The 15,007-nt window shown below is 30.8% G+C and overlaps 1 protein-coding gene across 1 annotated transcript in view; it reads right to left on the bottom strand.

Annotated features, from left to right (window-relative positions):
* Positions 1-2,242: 2,242 nt before the first annotated feature.
* Positions 2,243-15,007, bottom strand: part of LOC108913589 (pumilio homolog 2-like) — a gene marked incomplete at its 5' end in the record, with an annotated part of 82,110 nt that continues 69,345 nt past the window's right edge. The window contains one exon of the mRNA XM_023455646.1: positions 2,243-2,350. Within this exon, the coding sequence (XP_023311414.1) occupies positions 2,243-2,350 (108 nt within the window). The remainder of the gene's footprint in view (positions 2,351-15,007) is intronic.

Below are 15,007 nucleotides of genomic sequence, written 5' to 3'. Positions count from 1 at the left end.
GTAAAGGGGTTAATTTAGTTTTAAAATGTTTTCATAATTAAATTTTAATTTCCTGAACTACATTTGCAACTATTATAGTAGTATCAGAGAAGATCTTAACTACACAGAAGTAACAAAGTGGTTTCCCGCGTAAGTCGATTTCCAGTGCGCATGTGCTAAAATCGCCATGGAAACATGTTGTTTTTCCGTCAAGTAACCAAGCTTATTTAGGCAATCGACAATTTAATCCAACCTCACTTTTGTGTATTTATTATTAGTATTTATTTATTCTAGACTTAGTGTGAGTGATTAGTATTAGTAACTATTTAAACAGTCATAATATTTGTGACGTATGGTCGAGGGGGTTATTACTGTATTTGCCGAGGGTGCCCATCCAAAACAGGTAGAGGACTAAGCTTGTTTCCATTCCCGTAGACTCGAGCAGGTAGTGTAATAATTAGCTATGTATTACAAAATTTGAAATATATTGAATGTATACTAGAATTATTAAGTATATGTTTTGATAATTAATAAAAATCTAAATTTATGTACATTATATACCTACCTAAATAGTATCGAATGAAATAAACTAAACAATTTTCTTTTAGAGCTTCAGTAAGGTTGAGAGCGTGCAATAGAGAGGATATTCTCGAGAAAAATCCAGATACATAATTATCGACTTTGCGAGCTACATTTAGCACAAAAATATTTGTTCAAAGGTGGACTTCGGAAAACTTATTTGTTATCTTTGTATAAAATGTTACAAATGGTCCGTAAGTAATGACCCATAGAGAAATACTGGATTCTTTACTTTTAAGATTTTTTAATAATAAAAGCTCGTTACTTAAAAGCTTTACGTTACTCGTAAAAAAGTTACGCTCACATTTACGTCACACACATGGCTTATGTGGTGCCCTCTAGAAAATACATCGAAATAAATAACAGATGATCTCTCGTACCAAAAACATTTACCCTAAAATTTTTACATTCTTATCAATAACATAATTATTACAAAAATTAAATTTTTAACTTCGACACCCTGTATATTTTTATTATCAACATTTTATTAAGAAATGTTGGCTCCAATCGTAATATTTTGAAGTAAAGAATCTAGTATTTCTCTATGGGCCATTACTTATGAATAGTAAATAATATTGTGTATTTAATATTAAAAAATAAATATTTTTTTGTGGCATTTGGATTTATTTATAATTATATTCCATATTATACGAACTTTTTAATTATAGTAGTAACATACGTGTATCATGTGTAAATCATATTAGTTTTTTTGTTAATTAAGCATAAAATCATGCCTTACATCGACAACCAATGTAATATAATTTATGTCCAACTGATGGTTTTATGCCACAAGCTATTGAAAATTGTACTGGAATTATGGATTATATTATTCATTCATAATCATATAAAAATTTAAAGGCTTAATATCTCAAAGTAAATTTTATAAACTGTTTTTTCATTATATCTCTGATAACCTTTCTCTCAGTGTAACATGTTGTTCACCACCGTTCAAGGTCGAATATTTTCACACGCCAACATCAAAGGAGCCGCCGTTTATGTCGCTTCTGTGTAGTTAGGATATTCTGTGGTAGTATGCTTATAACTTTATACATGTTTTCGAATCGGTATGTCAGAACATTAATGGCAGACACAATAATAACTGTAAATTCCATATTATTTATGTTATTTTGAAATACAATCGACGACATGTTTTAAAAATAATATCGTTTAAATGTCATCTTTTACTTCTTATGACTGAATGAATCCAAGACCCAATTTTCGACAACTTCCTCGCACATTTCACATGGTGTATTATCAATAGTGGGTTGAATATTCAGTTTAAGATCTGGAATTGTTTGTGGCCTGTTTCTGTAAACCAAAGATTTCACATAACGCCTATAGGAAAAAGTCCAAGGGGGTGAGATCACATGATCTTGGTGACCAGTTGACATTAACATTTCTCGAATTAACCCGAAGTGGAAATCGTTGCAATAAATCAATTGTCGCAACATCATCTTGAAAAAAAAAAACCTTATATAAGTCAACATCATCAATTTAGGCTGAAGACATTCTGTATCACCCTCAAAAAAAATAAGGTCCCATCACGAATTGAGTCCAAAAACCCCACAAAACAGTGACCTTCTGAGGATAAAGAGGATTTGCGAAGAGTTTCATCAACTCAAAATCAGCAGATATGTTTATGAATCCATTGATCAATTTCCTCAAAATAAGGATTGAGTTCCAACTAGTCCAAAGCCCATTTCGCGAAAGTTCGACGCAAATTATGATCAGCTGGCTTGGGTTCTTGAGTAATTGGGACTCTATAAGCCTTTAAATGATGATCGTGATCCATCTGAGAAAGACAAAGTTCTTGAGACCGACACCGACACATTCTGGCTTACATCAACGATGTTCTCCTGTGATTGAGCAAACCGACAACACACATATATTGACTGATCTGCAATTGAGCTCGTTTGAACTAAACGATAAAGAGAACGATCGGTTGGTCGATTGACCATAAATTGCTAGCAAAGTGCAAAACGTCTGGCGAACAAAACACGTAGTTTGCTGGTAGATTCGAATGAATTCTATGCACTGTTCATTTGCATATATTTCCATAATAACTTGGCACAGTGTACTAAACACACTTCTCAATGTTTGGCTAACATTTCGAGCTATGTTGCCACCATTACATGTTCAAGTTCTGAGACGCCCATTAGAAAATTCTTAAGTTGACAACTTAATAGTAAAGAATGTGTACATATTTCATATAAGGAATTTAATAACATTATTTATTTGTTGTCTAATCAAAACGTTTTTTATCAGAAACAAAATTTGTTTTAAAGAATGATATTATTATCCATTTAATCTTGTTTTTTCAACTACTTGCTAGTCTCTGTCATTGTACTTACAATGCAATGATATCATTTGTTTCAAATGTAATAAATGTAAAAATAAAGTATATAACGAGCGTTCAAATAAAAACGTGGTCGAAGTTGGCTCTGACACATTGAACGTAGGGAGTAGCTTATAGCGACCAACTTAACCTCATTTCTCAACGAGCTGTATAGCAGCTGTCAGTTTCAATAACGTTAATGACTATATAACTTTATTTTAAAGAATAATCTTGATAACCATAACAAACAATTAAAAAAGCTGCTGAAAGTGTTCCCCTCCTTGTTCCAAGCACTTTTCAGACCTGTTCCTCAAAGAATTAAAGACATTTTCTAAGATGCTCGGGGTATTGTTAATTTTATGAATCTTTATAAGTCGAGCCTGCAGATGGTTTAAATCAGGAATAGGCAGTTCAAAAATAGTGTTTTTAAGGTAAGGCCACAAAAAGAAATCGCACGGCATAATATCACATGACCTCGGTGGAAATTCATGTTCAGCATTGAGACTTATTAGTCGATTTTGGAAAACTTCCCTCAACATATTCATCGTCTCGCCTGCCGTATGTGCCCTTGCGCCATCTTGTTGAAAGTAAAAGTTTGTAATTTCGTTTTCTTCCAGCTGGTTAACAAAAGGAGCGATAATTTCTTCTCTATACCTTTGCGCAGTAAGAGTACCATTAAAAAAAATAGGTCCATAAATCCTCCTTCGATTGAGAGCACACCAAACTCCAATTTTTTGAGCGTGTAGAGGGCCCTCGACAAAAAAGTTATCTGGTTTTTCAGAAGACCACATTCTCATATTCTGTGAGTTTACGTAACCACTTAAATGAAACCAGGCTTCATCAGAAAAAAAGGTGATATTATGAAGTTCACCGTAGTTGTTTAAAAACCATTCACAAAATACAGCCCGTCGCGGAAAATCAACTTCATGAAGTTCTTGCTGACAAGTTAAACGATAGGAGAACAAACGCAAATCTTTTTTTAACACTGTGTGGCAGGTACCGACTGATACTCCCACCATTTGTGATAAAACACGTACAGAAGTTCTTGGCGCATTTTCCATTATTTGTTGGACATTTTCTTTTAATTCTTCAGTCCGCTTTTTAGGTCGGCCGCTTCCTTCTTTTCTTGTTACACTGCCCGTTTCACGAAAAACATTAACACAACGCTGAACTGCACTTTGAAAAATTTTGTACTCAACAACGCCGGGAAATTGATTTTGAAATTCTATGAAACATTCCTCAATAGAATACTTCCATATTCCATCAATCTTGCGTCCATTTCTAAAGTAGGACTCTATGATAAACACTTTTTGTTCTTGAGAAAACACCATTTTAAACGCTTTTTAAAACGAAAATATTCAAATTGATAGCGGCGATATAGCGCTTTGACAGATGACGTTTAAGTTCATTTGCTATACGCTACGCCCTACGTCCAAATTTTCAGAACCAACTTGACCACGTTTTTATTTGAACGCTCGTTATAATAAACGTTCATGGGACTGTAGATAGTTTAAAGGTAACTACAAGTTAATTTAATACATATACTTATATCTATCATCATTTTCTTAAAGAAACGTTATTCTCTTTTAAATTTGTCACCTTTATACATTGAATCATTCGTCCCTATTATCACGTAGAAGTGTATGTGTATATCCATTTCTTGGATTATACGCCCCTACGTGATAAGAGGGACGTATATTTAACTAACTTAACTAACAAATATTCTACTGTTTATAAAATATACATGTTAATTTCAATATATTCAATATATTATTATCTTCCATTTGTTAGATGATATCTAAAATCAGCATTTGTTACCTACAAATGAAATTTATCGACAACAAAGAAACTGTTCTCTCAATCCAATTTTGCAAAAACTAAATTCCTTTAAGGTTTAAATGAAAGGAAAGCAAAACTAGGGGTCCCATATTTTCCCTATACTTTATGTTTTCAAAGTAAACAAAAAATGTCCCTTTTAAATATTTACTTAACCTTTTTATCTTTCCCCTTACTCTTCTATCCAGAAAAAAAACTGTTTAACTACCACGTCCGCAAAACGTCCGTGAACGTAAAAAAAGCTAATTCAGAAACGAAAAGGATATTTCATATCTAAATTTCATGTGCACAATAGCTATCGACAAGAAAATCGATTTTGTTATTTCTTGAGAATTTTTAGAAACATATGCTGTGAGATATTGATATGTCGACGTATAACTTTGGACGCTTAAAGTTAAAACGTTGGTTGACGTCACAGGAAGTTAGGAAATGTTTTTCCGAATGTGACAGCGTCAACTGTTTCCAGACCGTGGGATTTTCTTAAGAAGGCACTTCGACCTAATTTAAATTGATATAGAAATGCGATGAAATATAAAAGCAGAAAAATGAGTAATTTGTTGTTCTTTGATAATTCACAGTTCTACATAAGTTAGTAACTGAAATACAGTGAACGTACCAAGATAAAATGCACAAAGAAAGGTTTTGTAAAAAATTAATATATTATCCTTTTTGTGTAAAAACTCATTACAATTGTAATCACGTATAAAAATTATTTCGTATAATTCCACCAAAATATGTAGGTATTACTTTTCATTACATTAAAATTTAGTAATATTGTCCTATTGAATGATACAATTTATATTTACCCCCGAGTTTGTATTAGAAAGTACCTAGTATATTGTGAAAACATTTGGTAAAACATTTTATCACAATGTTGTGTTTTAACATTCTAGAAATTTAAAATATATTAAAATGCACAGTAAGAGTTCTTGCTTATACATATGGCATTTATTTCTTTATTATATTACCTTGTAAGTACTAAGTACTACTGTAAATATTACGCCGCAATAAACATCTAAATTTAAATACTTTCAGAACGTGAAAGTGTAACACAGGAAAAAGTAAAACACAGTTAGGATTTTTCGCAACACCCCAGTCTTTTTGTGACTATGTTTGTTGAAACATTATTTCAACACAATGTGGTAGTAAACACAGTGAAATCGGTTTAATGAATGAATACTAGGTGATAAGCGATAAAAGTTTTTCTGTTTCTTTATTGCTATTATTTTGTTTTTATTAAAAATAAAATTCAGTGTCATAATAAACTTTCCATCAAATATTGCACATAGTCGAGATTATGGCGAAGTCGCCAGTAACAACCAGTACAATAATTTAGTCTTGATAATATATTCGGTTTATTTTAATATTCTCTGTGACATTTAGCTTGTTTTACGAACACAATCGATATATGACAAATATATCCTATGTTTTGTCATATCGATTCTATTCAGGCTTGGTTGAGGGTTCAAAGGATAAACAAGTATATATAAATAATTTACATTAACTACTCTACACTAATCTAAAATCTGAGAATCTAAATTTAGAACCAACAATGATATATTTAACACCGGGATTCCCGTGTAAGAAAATATTCTACAAGCAGTCTTTAAATTTTTAATAGATTAACTAAATTTAACAAAATTTTAGTGTTAAAGAACTTTTAAAAATGTTTTAATTATTTTCCCAGTGTATTATGAAGAATGTCATCTAAATTGTCTCAAGTTTAAAAAAATATGGATAATAAGAGAACAAAAATAATATTTTGGTGGTTTAAATTCAAAACACCCTGTGGAGTATTTAATAAAATTGGTCAGGTTCTCTTTCAATATCCGATGTTTTGCAAAATATAGTTTCAAAACTTTACAGTTTTAATTTTGGGGATAACGATGAATGAAACAATGGCTACAAAAATTTAATAACTTATATTGAACTGTGAATATCTTAAATAGAATAAAGAGGAAAATGCATATTGAACTGTGAATATCTTAAATAGAATAAAGAGGAAAATGCAGACTGGCATAAAATTTTGAGTGTTCAAGTTAAAATTACATCAACAATCAACAATCAGCAACATTTTAGGCTACCGATATGAAAATGTTATAAAAATTGGACTGAAAATTTCACCCTCCTGTCAAATTCAACATTACAACAATAAAATGTATGTTTTATTGTTATTTTTAAGATTTAAATTTCCTTATTTTTATTTTCAAGCAACAAAATTAAGAAAATTAGGATTACAAATTATTCGACACAATTGTTTCAAGTAAATATGGAATAAGTTTGCTAAAGGTACATTTTGACATGACTAGGATTTTAACTAACAGTGGCATCCAACTTTTAACATTTTAATTGTATTTTTCATCATTTTTCTGAAATACTTATCCACTTATACTTTGAACTTTGAAAATTATTTATACCAGGACAATTTTCATAGTAAAAATGTAGCTAATAATTTAATTCACGCTGTAATTTTAGAGAGTCGTAACCCAATAATAATGTTAAGAGATATTTTAAACCAAATTCCAATCTGAAATATCCATTATTAGAAATTTTCGAATTCAAAGATACTCCACGAAGGATCCACCAGATCGTCTGAGGTTAACGTCACCGTGTAACATAAGCAAACAACGAAAACAACAAACAAAGCTAATTACCTCCCGTCCTTATGTTGCCAACTGTGGAAATTTTGCAACGACCCAACAAATACGTTAATTAGTGGCGCGTAAATGGATAGTGGGTTGCCTGAGGCCCGAGGGGTTGAAATTCGGCCAAACAGGGAGCGGCGGCGGACGCGCTGGTAAAGGATAGGTTTTCCGCCCCCAACGCAGAGGTGCGTCTCCAGTTTTCCATCTTTTTTTTATAGAAAACTCGATGTCCAGAAATAACGCCAAGGTTACTCCGCGAAATGAAAACGTTATTTCTTTAACATTTGGACAGTTAAATCTCGACATATTACTCTAAGTTTAAGTAAAATTACAGTAATTATGCTTATTTCTAAAACTATTGTATATAGAATATTAATTACATTAGCAACAAACTGCAGAGGAGGTATAAGATCGATTGTTTTTAGTTAATTTTATTTTTTTTAGGATGAATTTGCTAATCTTCCTAAAAGGACTTGGATTGATTAGTTTTGAATTAAGTTATCAGTTAAATTTTGACAAAAAATTTCCTGATATTTCCATGTTTTCCAGATTTAAAAAATATTCTAGTTTGCGATACACAAGGTGTTAATGAAATAAGTACTCAATATTTGAGAATGTGTAAAACATTGTAATATGATGAAAACCTTAGTAGAGTTTTGGTCAGTGGCAGCCCTTAAGGGAGATATGGCTTCTTGAAAGGTAACTCAAGAAACAGTTTTTATTGCATAACTTCGAAACGGTTTAATGTTAAATCACGAAATCTTGGGGTTGTATTACTATTTGCATGCTTAATGAATCAGTATAATATACAAATCAAAATTTGCTACAGGAGCGTAAGAAAATGCGGGATCATGGGACAAATTTTAAATTTTTTTGTACGCAATTTTTTCTAGTTTCTGAACCGAAAATAAAATAAAAAATTCTTGCTGCAAAATAAATGTATCAAAAAAAATTACCATTTGTGACACTTAACAGATAAATTTGAATAAACATAGAAGAAACTAAAATATTCTACTAGTTCAGACACAGAAGAATCCGCGCGGATCACCTATCCTATTCAAATTTCTCAAATTGGAATTTTGAGTAGGTAATCTAATCAGTAATTGACATATACTTGACACCTCTGTTAAGTGTCACAAACAGTAATTTTTTTCATGGCACAATTTGATATATTTATTTTGCAGCAGAAATTAAACATATAATGAGAATTATTGAAATGGATTTTATTAGAAAACGGCTCATTTATTAAAATCTAACAAGAGTACCCTTTTTATGTAGAATATGATAAATTTTCATATTTTCGGTTCAGGAACTAGAAAATATTGCGTACACAAAAAAAATATAAAATTGGTCCCGCATTTTCTTACGCCCCTGTGGCAAATTTTGATTTGTATATTATACCAAATATTAAGCATACAACCCCAAAATTTCGTGATTTAATATTAAACCGTATCTCCATTAGGGGCCGCCACTGACAAAAATTCTACTAAGGTTTTCATCATATTTCGACATGTTTTAAACACTCTCTAGCTTTATATCATTTCCCAAATTTTTTTCAGTATCTCCCACATAAATATTTCACAATTGTACAATGCTCGCCATAAAATTTGCAACAAATAGAAAACATTTTGCTTATGATTATCATTACAGGGATGTTAGGAACTATTAGAATTAATCAAACGCTTATATTGACAAAGTAGTAAAGAATTCACTTCTGTTTAGTTTGAATTTTATTGAACGTAAAAATAGTTTTTTTTTTAAATTTTGCTGTAACTTTGTTTTACAGTCCGACTGAAAAAAAATCTTTAACCATTCTGACGAAATTTATTGTTATTTTGATTGCGTAGTTAGTTTCTTTTTCTCAAGCAATATTTTCGAAAAAATAACTTCATTTTTTCATATGGATGCCTTATTAGATTTTGTTTTAAAAATAATTATTATTTCTCAAGCAAATAATTAAAAAAAAAATTGTTTTCAATTATTTCTGAATAAAATCCAAATGAATAGGAATATTATTTTCTTAGCGAACAATGTTCTCTATAAAGGCTAAAATCTCGTGATTCTTAATATACCATTTCTCTAATTTTAATTTACTTTTTTTAATTTTCATTATTGCAAAATAACATTTTAAATTAGGACCTCCCTAAATATAGTGTACATCAGCGGTCTTCAACTTTTACGACGTGCGGAACACCGCCAACATTTTGATTTTTTTGAGGACCCTACACCTAAAAAAAAAATTATCGAACACATTTTTTACTGATTATTTAATATATTTATAAATATGTACTACTCGTACCATTAATAAAATAAATATTCTACCAAGTAAAAATTAAAATAAGACTTTAGTTAAAAAGTTAAAGTAAATATTTATTGAGTAATTAAAAAAAGAGTAAATATAATCAGACTGGGATGTACTTGAATATTTTTACATAATATGTTAAAATCAGATGCTATTGTCGTAAGCTCCAATCGCATTTCAAATTCTGTACTTTGTTTTTGCCGCTACGTACGTGGAAAATGATTTTTCGCACAGGTACGTAGTTGCAAAAGGTATTAATACATTCACTGCCTGGTCAGCAATTGCATAAAATAGATAAAGCTTTTATAGTAACTTATACGCATGTACTTATAAAAATAAAAAGTTCTAAGAGTATACATTTTTTGAATTTTGGAATTATCGATAATAAAATTTAAAATGTTTGACGCGGACCCCTAGAGAGGTTGTGCGGAACCCCAGGGTTCCGCGGAACACACTTTGACTCGGTATTGAAATATTTGAAAAACTTGTTCCCATATTTATTTAGCCGTACCATATACAGGTCTAGTCGAACTTAACGTGGAGGTGGTAGAAATGTATACGTCCAGTTAAAGAATGCGCGCGCGGGCAAACGGCGCACAAACACAACTGCACTGACCGACTAGCCATAAATTTTAGTTGTTAACGAATTGCCTAGCGGCGATGTGGAATTTTTATTTAATAACTTTTCGAGCTTAAACTAGCAACTTTTCCTCATCCTCTCCTGTTAAGGATATGTTCATACCTTCCTGTTGGTTCTTGCCGGGCAGTAATATATTTTAATGCAAATCTAAAGGTTTTTTGATATACCATAACCAAAATTTATCATCAATACACGAATTTAGTTATTGAAGAGTATGGTAATTAGCGTTTAGTTGTATTTATCTCTATAATTTTAATATTAAATGTCCTCAATATCATTTATTATTGTAGAATATTTGTATACACTCAGATATATATATTTTTTGTCTATTTATATACTGTATTCATTGTTTGTTTATAAATTGCCCTGTAAATTGATTTCTGTTGGGCATTAAAGCATTATTAATATTATTATTATAAAATTGTTTGAGAATATAAATAGTTAAAATATGTTGTTGGCCAAATGAACATATAATAGAAATTTTCTACACATTAATACAAATTATTATTTTTTACCTTTAGCAGAAAACTTTTTTTAGGGACGCCTATGAAACTCATTAAATTTTATTGCTAAGCGTTTTTATATATGTTCAACCGACATCGGAAAGACTGTAACTGTAAGTATAAACCCCAAAGTGTCTGCTGGTATAACAAGGGTCTATATAGATCGAGATATAGACTAGAGTGTTGAATATGGAACTGTCGTGTTGTAATTATGTGAAATTAAGGCCTAACTATACCACTGAAAGCGTTACATTGTGGTGCATAATCCACTTTTAATAAGAACTTAGTTTTCTTCGCTTATTTTGGGACCTCACACTTGATTTTTTTTAGACTATTGACTATTTTTATTCATTACAGTTTTAATGCACTGCAATGTATGGTTAAAATGGGCAACGTATACCCATCATTTGTATCATTCAACTACAAAATTAAACCGAGACGAATGACGAAAATATTGCCCATTCTAATTGTACAATCTGGCACGTAGCTTCAAAACTGTCGAGGAACTCATAATATTGTCAAGTTATTAGATAATTTTTTACCCATTTGTTTGATTGAAACTTGCACGCTTTTTTTTCAATTTCGATTGCTTCTTTCAAATATTAACCGTAATACCACTCGCATAAACCTAACGGTTGGTTTATCAACTATTAATTTATGTCCAAGTCATTCTACATTAAGTACCGCTACTTTCAAAAATTAGGATTTGCCATACTAAAAACTAATAAGAAATAACATGTCTTTTAATCCCGTTCCTTTCACATTTAGCAAGACATTAAAGTTAAAGCTAAATGACAGCAGAGATCAGCAAAGTAAAGTTACGATCAAAGCGTGGCATTATTACAAACAGCCGCTAATTAGACCTTGTTTTTTTTTCTTCGAATTTTTCTGAGAACGCTCTAATTTTGTAGACAGATATTCAACAGATACGTGGACCTGCAAAACGGAATTCCTGTATTATTCATAGCTAATGATTAAGACAAATATTCACTGGCCTATGAATAATAGTGCAAACAAGCCAAGCCTTGATGCCTCCCATTCGTTGATAAAAAACCTCAGTGTGTCTTGCCAGAAAAACAAAATATTCATACACCTCAAAGAACAGTTTCATCGACGATTTAATGTGTTCACATCTTTATTTTTTTATAATTTTAATTCACATTTTATGGAGATAAATACTAAAATATTTAATCGTTAATGGATAAAAATAGAGAAGCAGACAAACAACACATTTTTCTTCCGATCTCATGAATATTATATTCGAATATGGTTAAAAATAAATATCTAATTTGCATGAATTGATTTCGTAAAAAAAAACATACAAAGAGGAGTATTCATTCCATGCCCCAGGTTATCGATTTCTCATATCACATCCAAATTACTAAGGTTGGTAGCACTTTATTAATTTTAATAAATTTTCACGACGAATATAACCAACACCTCAACTCTCTGTTAGTGCTGTTGACAAAATAACCGAAGATGTCATTATAAGTATATATATAAAAAAACTGGATATTGGTAAAAGTAGGGTAAGCGATATATTAAAGGTTAAGAAGAAAATATTACTACAGTCGTTTTTAGTTCCAAAGTGCACGCATCAAAAACTGTAACACTATCACTCATTTGCCACATCAGTAGTGCAGTGAAATAATTTGCCTTATCAAAAGAAAGCCAAAGTCATAAATTAACTTTATCCAATCGCTTTAATATTGTTTGGCTTTCTTTTTTGTTACTAATTTTTCACTCTAATTATATAGAATTAATAACTTTGCGAAGTTTAATGTGACAAAGATACATGGCATGCCTAACTGAGCTCGGAACTAGATCACACGCTGCGTTACATAAACTTGTTTATTGTAGAAACGAAGACAGATTCTGGAGATTAAAATAGTTTTCCAAATCGAATTGTTTTGGGAGATTATATCATTAGGCTTTAACAGAATGTAAATAAATATTATTCTTCCAAATATTTTCTTGTCTCATTTGTACTGTTTATTTTAATAATTTAATTTGAATCAATTTTTCAACTAAAAAATTGAATTCTAGTGGACAAAACAAAAGAGGAAATGTCCACAAACGCTTTGTTTTCTGGATACCTCAGGGCGTTGATATTTGAAAAAAAAAATCATCCAAATGGCATGTAAATGCGTCAATAAGTCAAGATATCAGGAGTCGCGATCAATAAGGCTAGAAATTCGACTCCTATCCTCATACAATTTATTCCAAAAAACGGACCAAAATCAATATTTCATTTCTTTTAATTTACATTATCGTTAGTAAGCACTTCAATAGGTTTAAAATAATTCTAGAACTACTCGTTTCTAATAAAACGGTCACTGAACTTTTCTTCTAGAAATACCATTTTAAATACAATATAGGTATTCTTCGAAAAAAAATATTAACAAATAATGTTCCCCGTAATTCTCCAACAAATATACATTTTATAGTAAATTCATGGAAAATATTCTAGTCTCATAGAAATAAATCTAGTTTATTTGAGTATTGATAATGACATCTACCTAACAATAAAGCTAACTTTCTATGAAATTACATTAATTAAATTAAAGTGCATCTCAATATACCTACTAGAACTAGATAACACATTTGTTAGTAAATAGTTTTGCAGTCACATCGCTAGATGTCCCCGTTTATGCGTCACTAAAATTAATATAGTGCGATGTAACAAAATATCTATAAACTATTAAACTCGAAAACCATCTGATGTTAGTCACAATAGACTTGTTCGATCATTTGATCAATTACACCATTAAAAAAAACATCCTACACTAACAGGTAGGTATCTTTGGTATCTTATCTACAACTTTGTATTTGGCTGTGAAACGTGAATAATTAATTTTAATTTAACATAACTGGTCAAAATAAATTGTTTAGTTATAACCAACTGACATTTCGTTGCCTGAATTAAGATATACCACTTACTAAATGACATCGTATCTGCATTATTTTAATCAAATCGTTTTTCTTTGACTCATTTGATGGGACAAGACATGTCCGTCTCTCAAATTATTTATTTTTAGCTCCTCATTTCGCTCTTCTTCCAGGAAATTTTTTTATGATATTATAAAATGTCAAAAAAATCGCCAAATTTACTACAGAAATTTTGATAAACTACTCGGGTATAGTCTTTCCGATCTCAATTGGAGAACCAAGAGGTTGGCAGTATGCACCACGTTCGGTCGCTGACGCAGCAACTCGGCATTGTAATATTTAAAAAACTTGTTCCCATATTTATTTAGCCATACCCTTATACAAGTCTGGTCGAACTAAACGTAGAGGTGGTAGAAATGTATACGTCCAGTTGATAAATGCGCGTGCGGGCAAATGGAGTATAACACAGTCGCACTGGGCGACTGGGCAATAAATCTCAGTTGTTGACAAAATTTGGTGTGATTCAGGTAATTTTAATTTATTATAGGCAGCTTCTATTAATCATTCATATTATAATTGCGAAAGGAGAAATAAGAGGGAGATTTTGTTTACTAATATTATTACAACATGGCATTTTTGAGACCTTTTGAAACGAAACAAAACGAAATTTACCATCAATATAATAAAATTGTTTGAGGACATAAATAATTAAAATATGTTGTTGGTCAAATGAACATACAATATAAATTTTCTACACATTATATAAAAATTATTATATTTTTTTACCATTAGCAGAAAACTTTTGAAACTCATTAAATTTTATTGCTAGGCATTTTTATACATGTTCAACTGACTTCGGAAAAACTATAAATGGCTGATATTCAATATTTTTATACAGTTTAATCTTTACAAAATCAAAACAATAAATGCATTGTATGATATAGTGAAGGACGACAAAGCAAATGAAAACCGCATTATGAAGTTAAACTGCATACCCCATAAACCAGGGGTCGGCAAGTAATTTTAGCTGGGGTCCGGATACTTTTGAAATTTTTTAACGAGGTCCAGAAAAAAATTCATATTTCTTACTAATTTTTTATTTTCATTTGCATTAAGAACTCAAAACACACACAATTGTAAAATACTAGAAAAAATGATAAGGGTGGCACTCAAACGTAAAAAAATATTTTTTAAATAATTTATTTGAGTAATTTATATTTTCAAAAAATTTTTGGCGGTCCAGTATTTTACCTTCCGCGGTCCGGATCTGGACCGCGGTCCGCCAGTTGCCGACCCTTG

Source organism: Anoplophora glabripennis, unplaced genomic scaffold (genome assembly GCF_000390285.2).
Source record: "Anoplophora glabripennis isolate ALB-LARVAE unplaced genomic scaffold, Agla_2.0 scaffold817, whole genome shotgun sequence".
NCBI classification, from domain to species: Eukaryota; Metazoa; Arthropoda; class Insecta; order Coleoptera; family Cerambycidae; genus Anoplophora; species Anoplophora glabripennis.
This window is presented reverse-complemented; position numbering and strand designations above follow the sequence as displayed.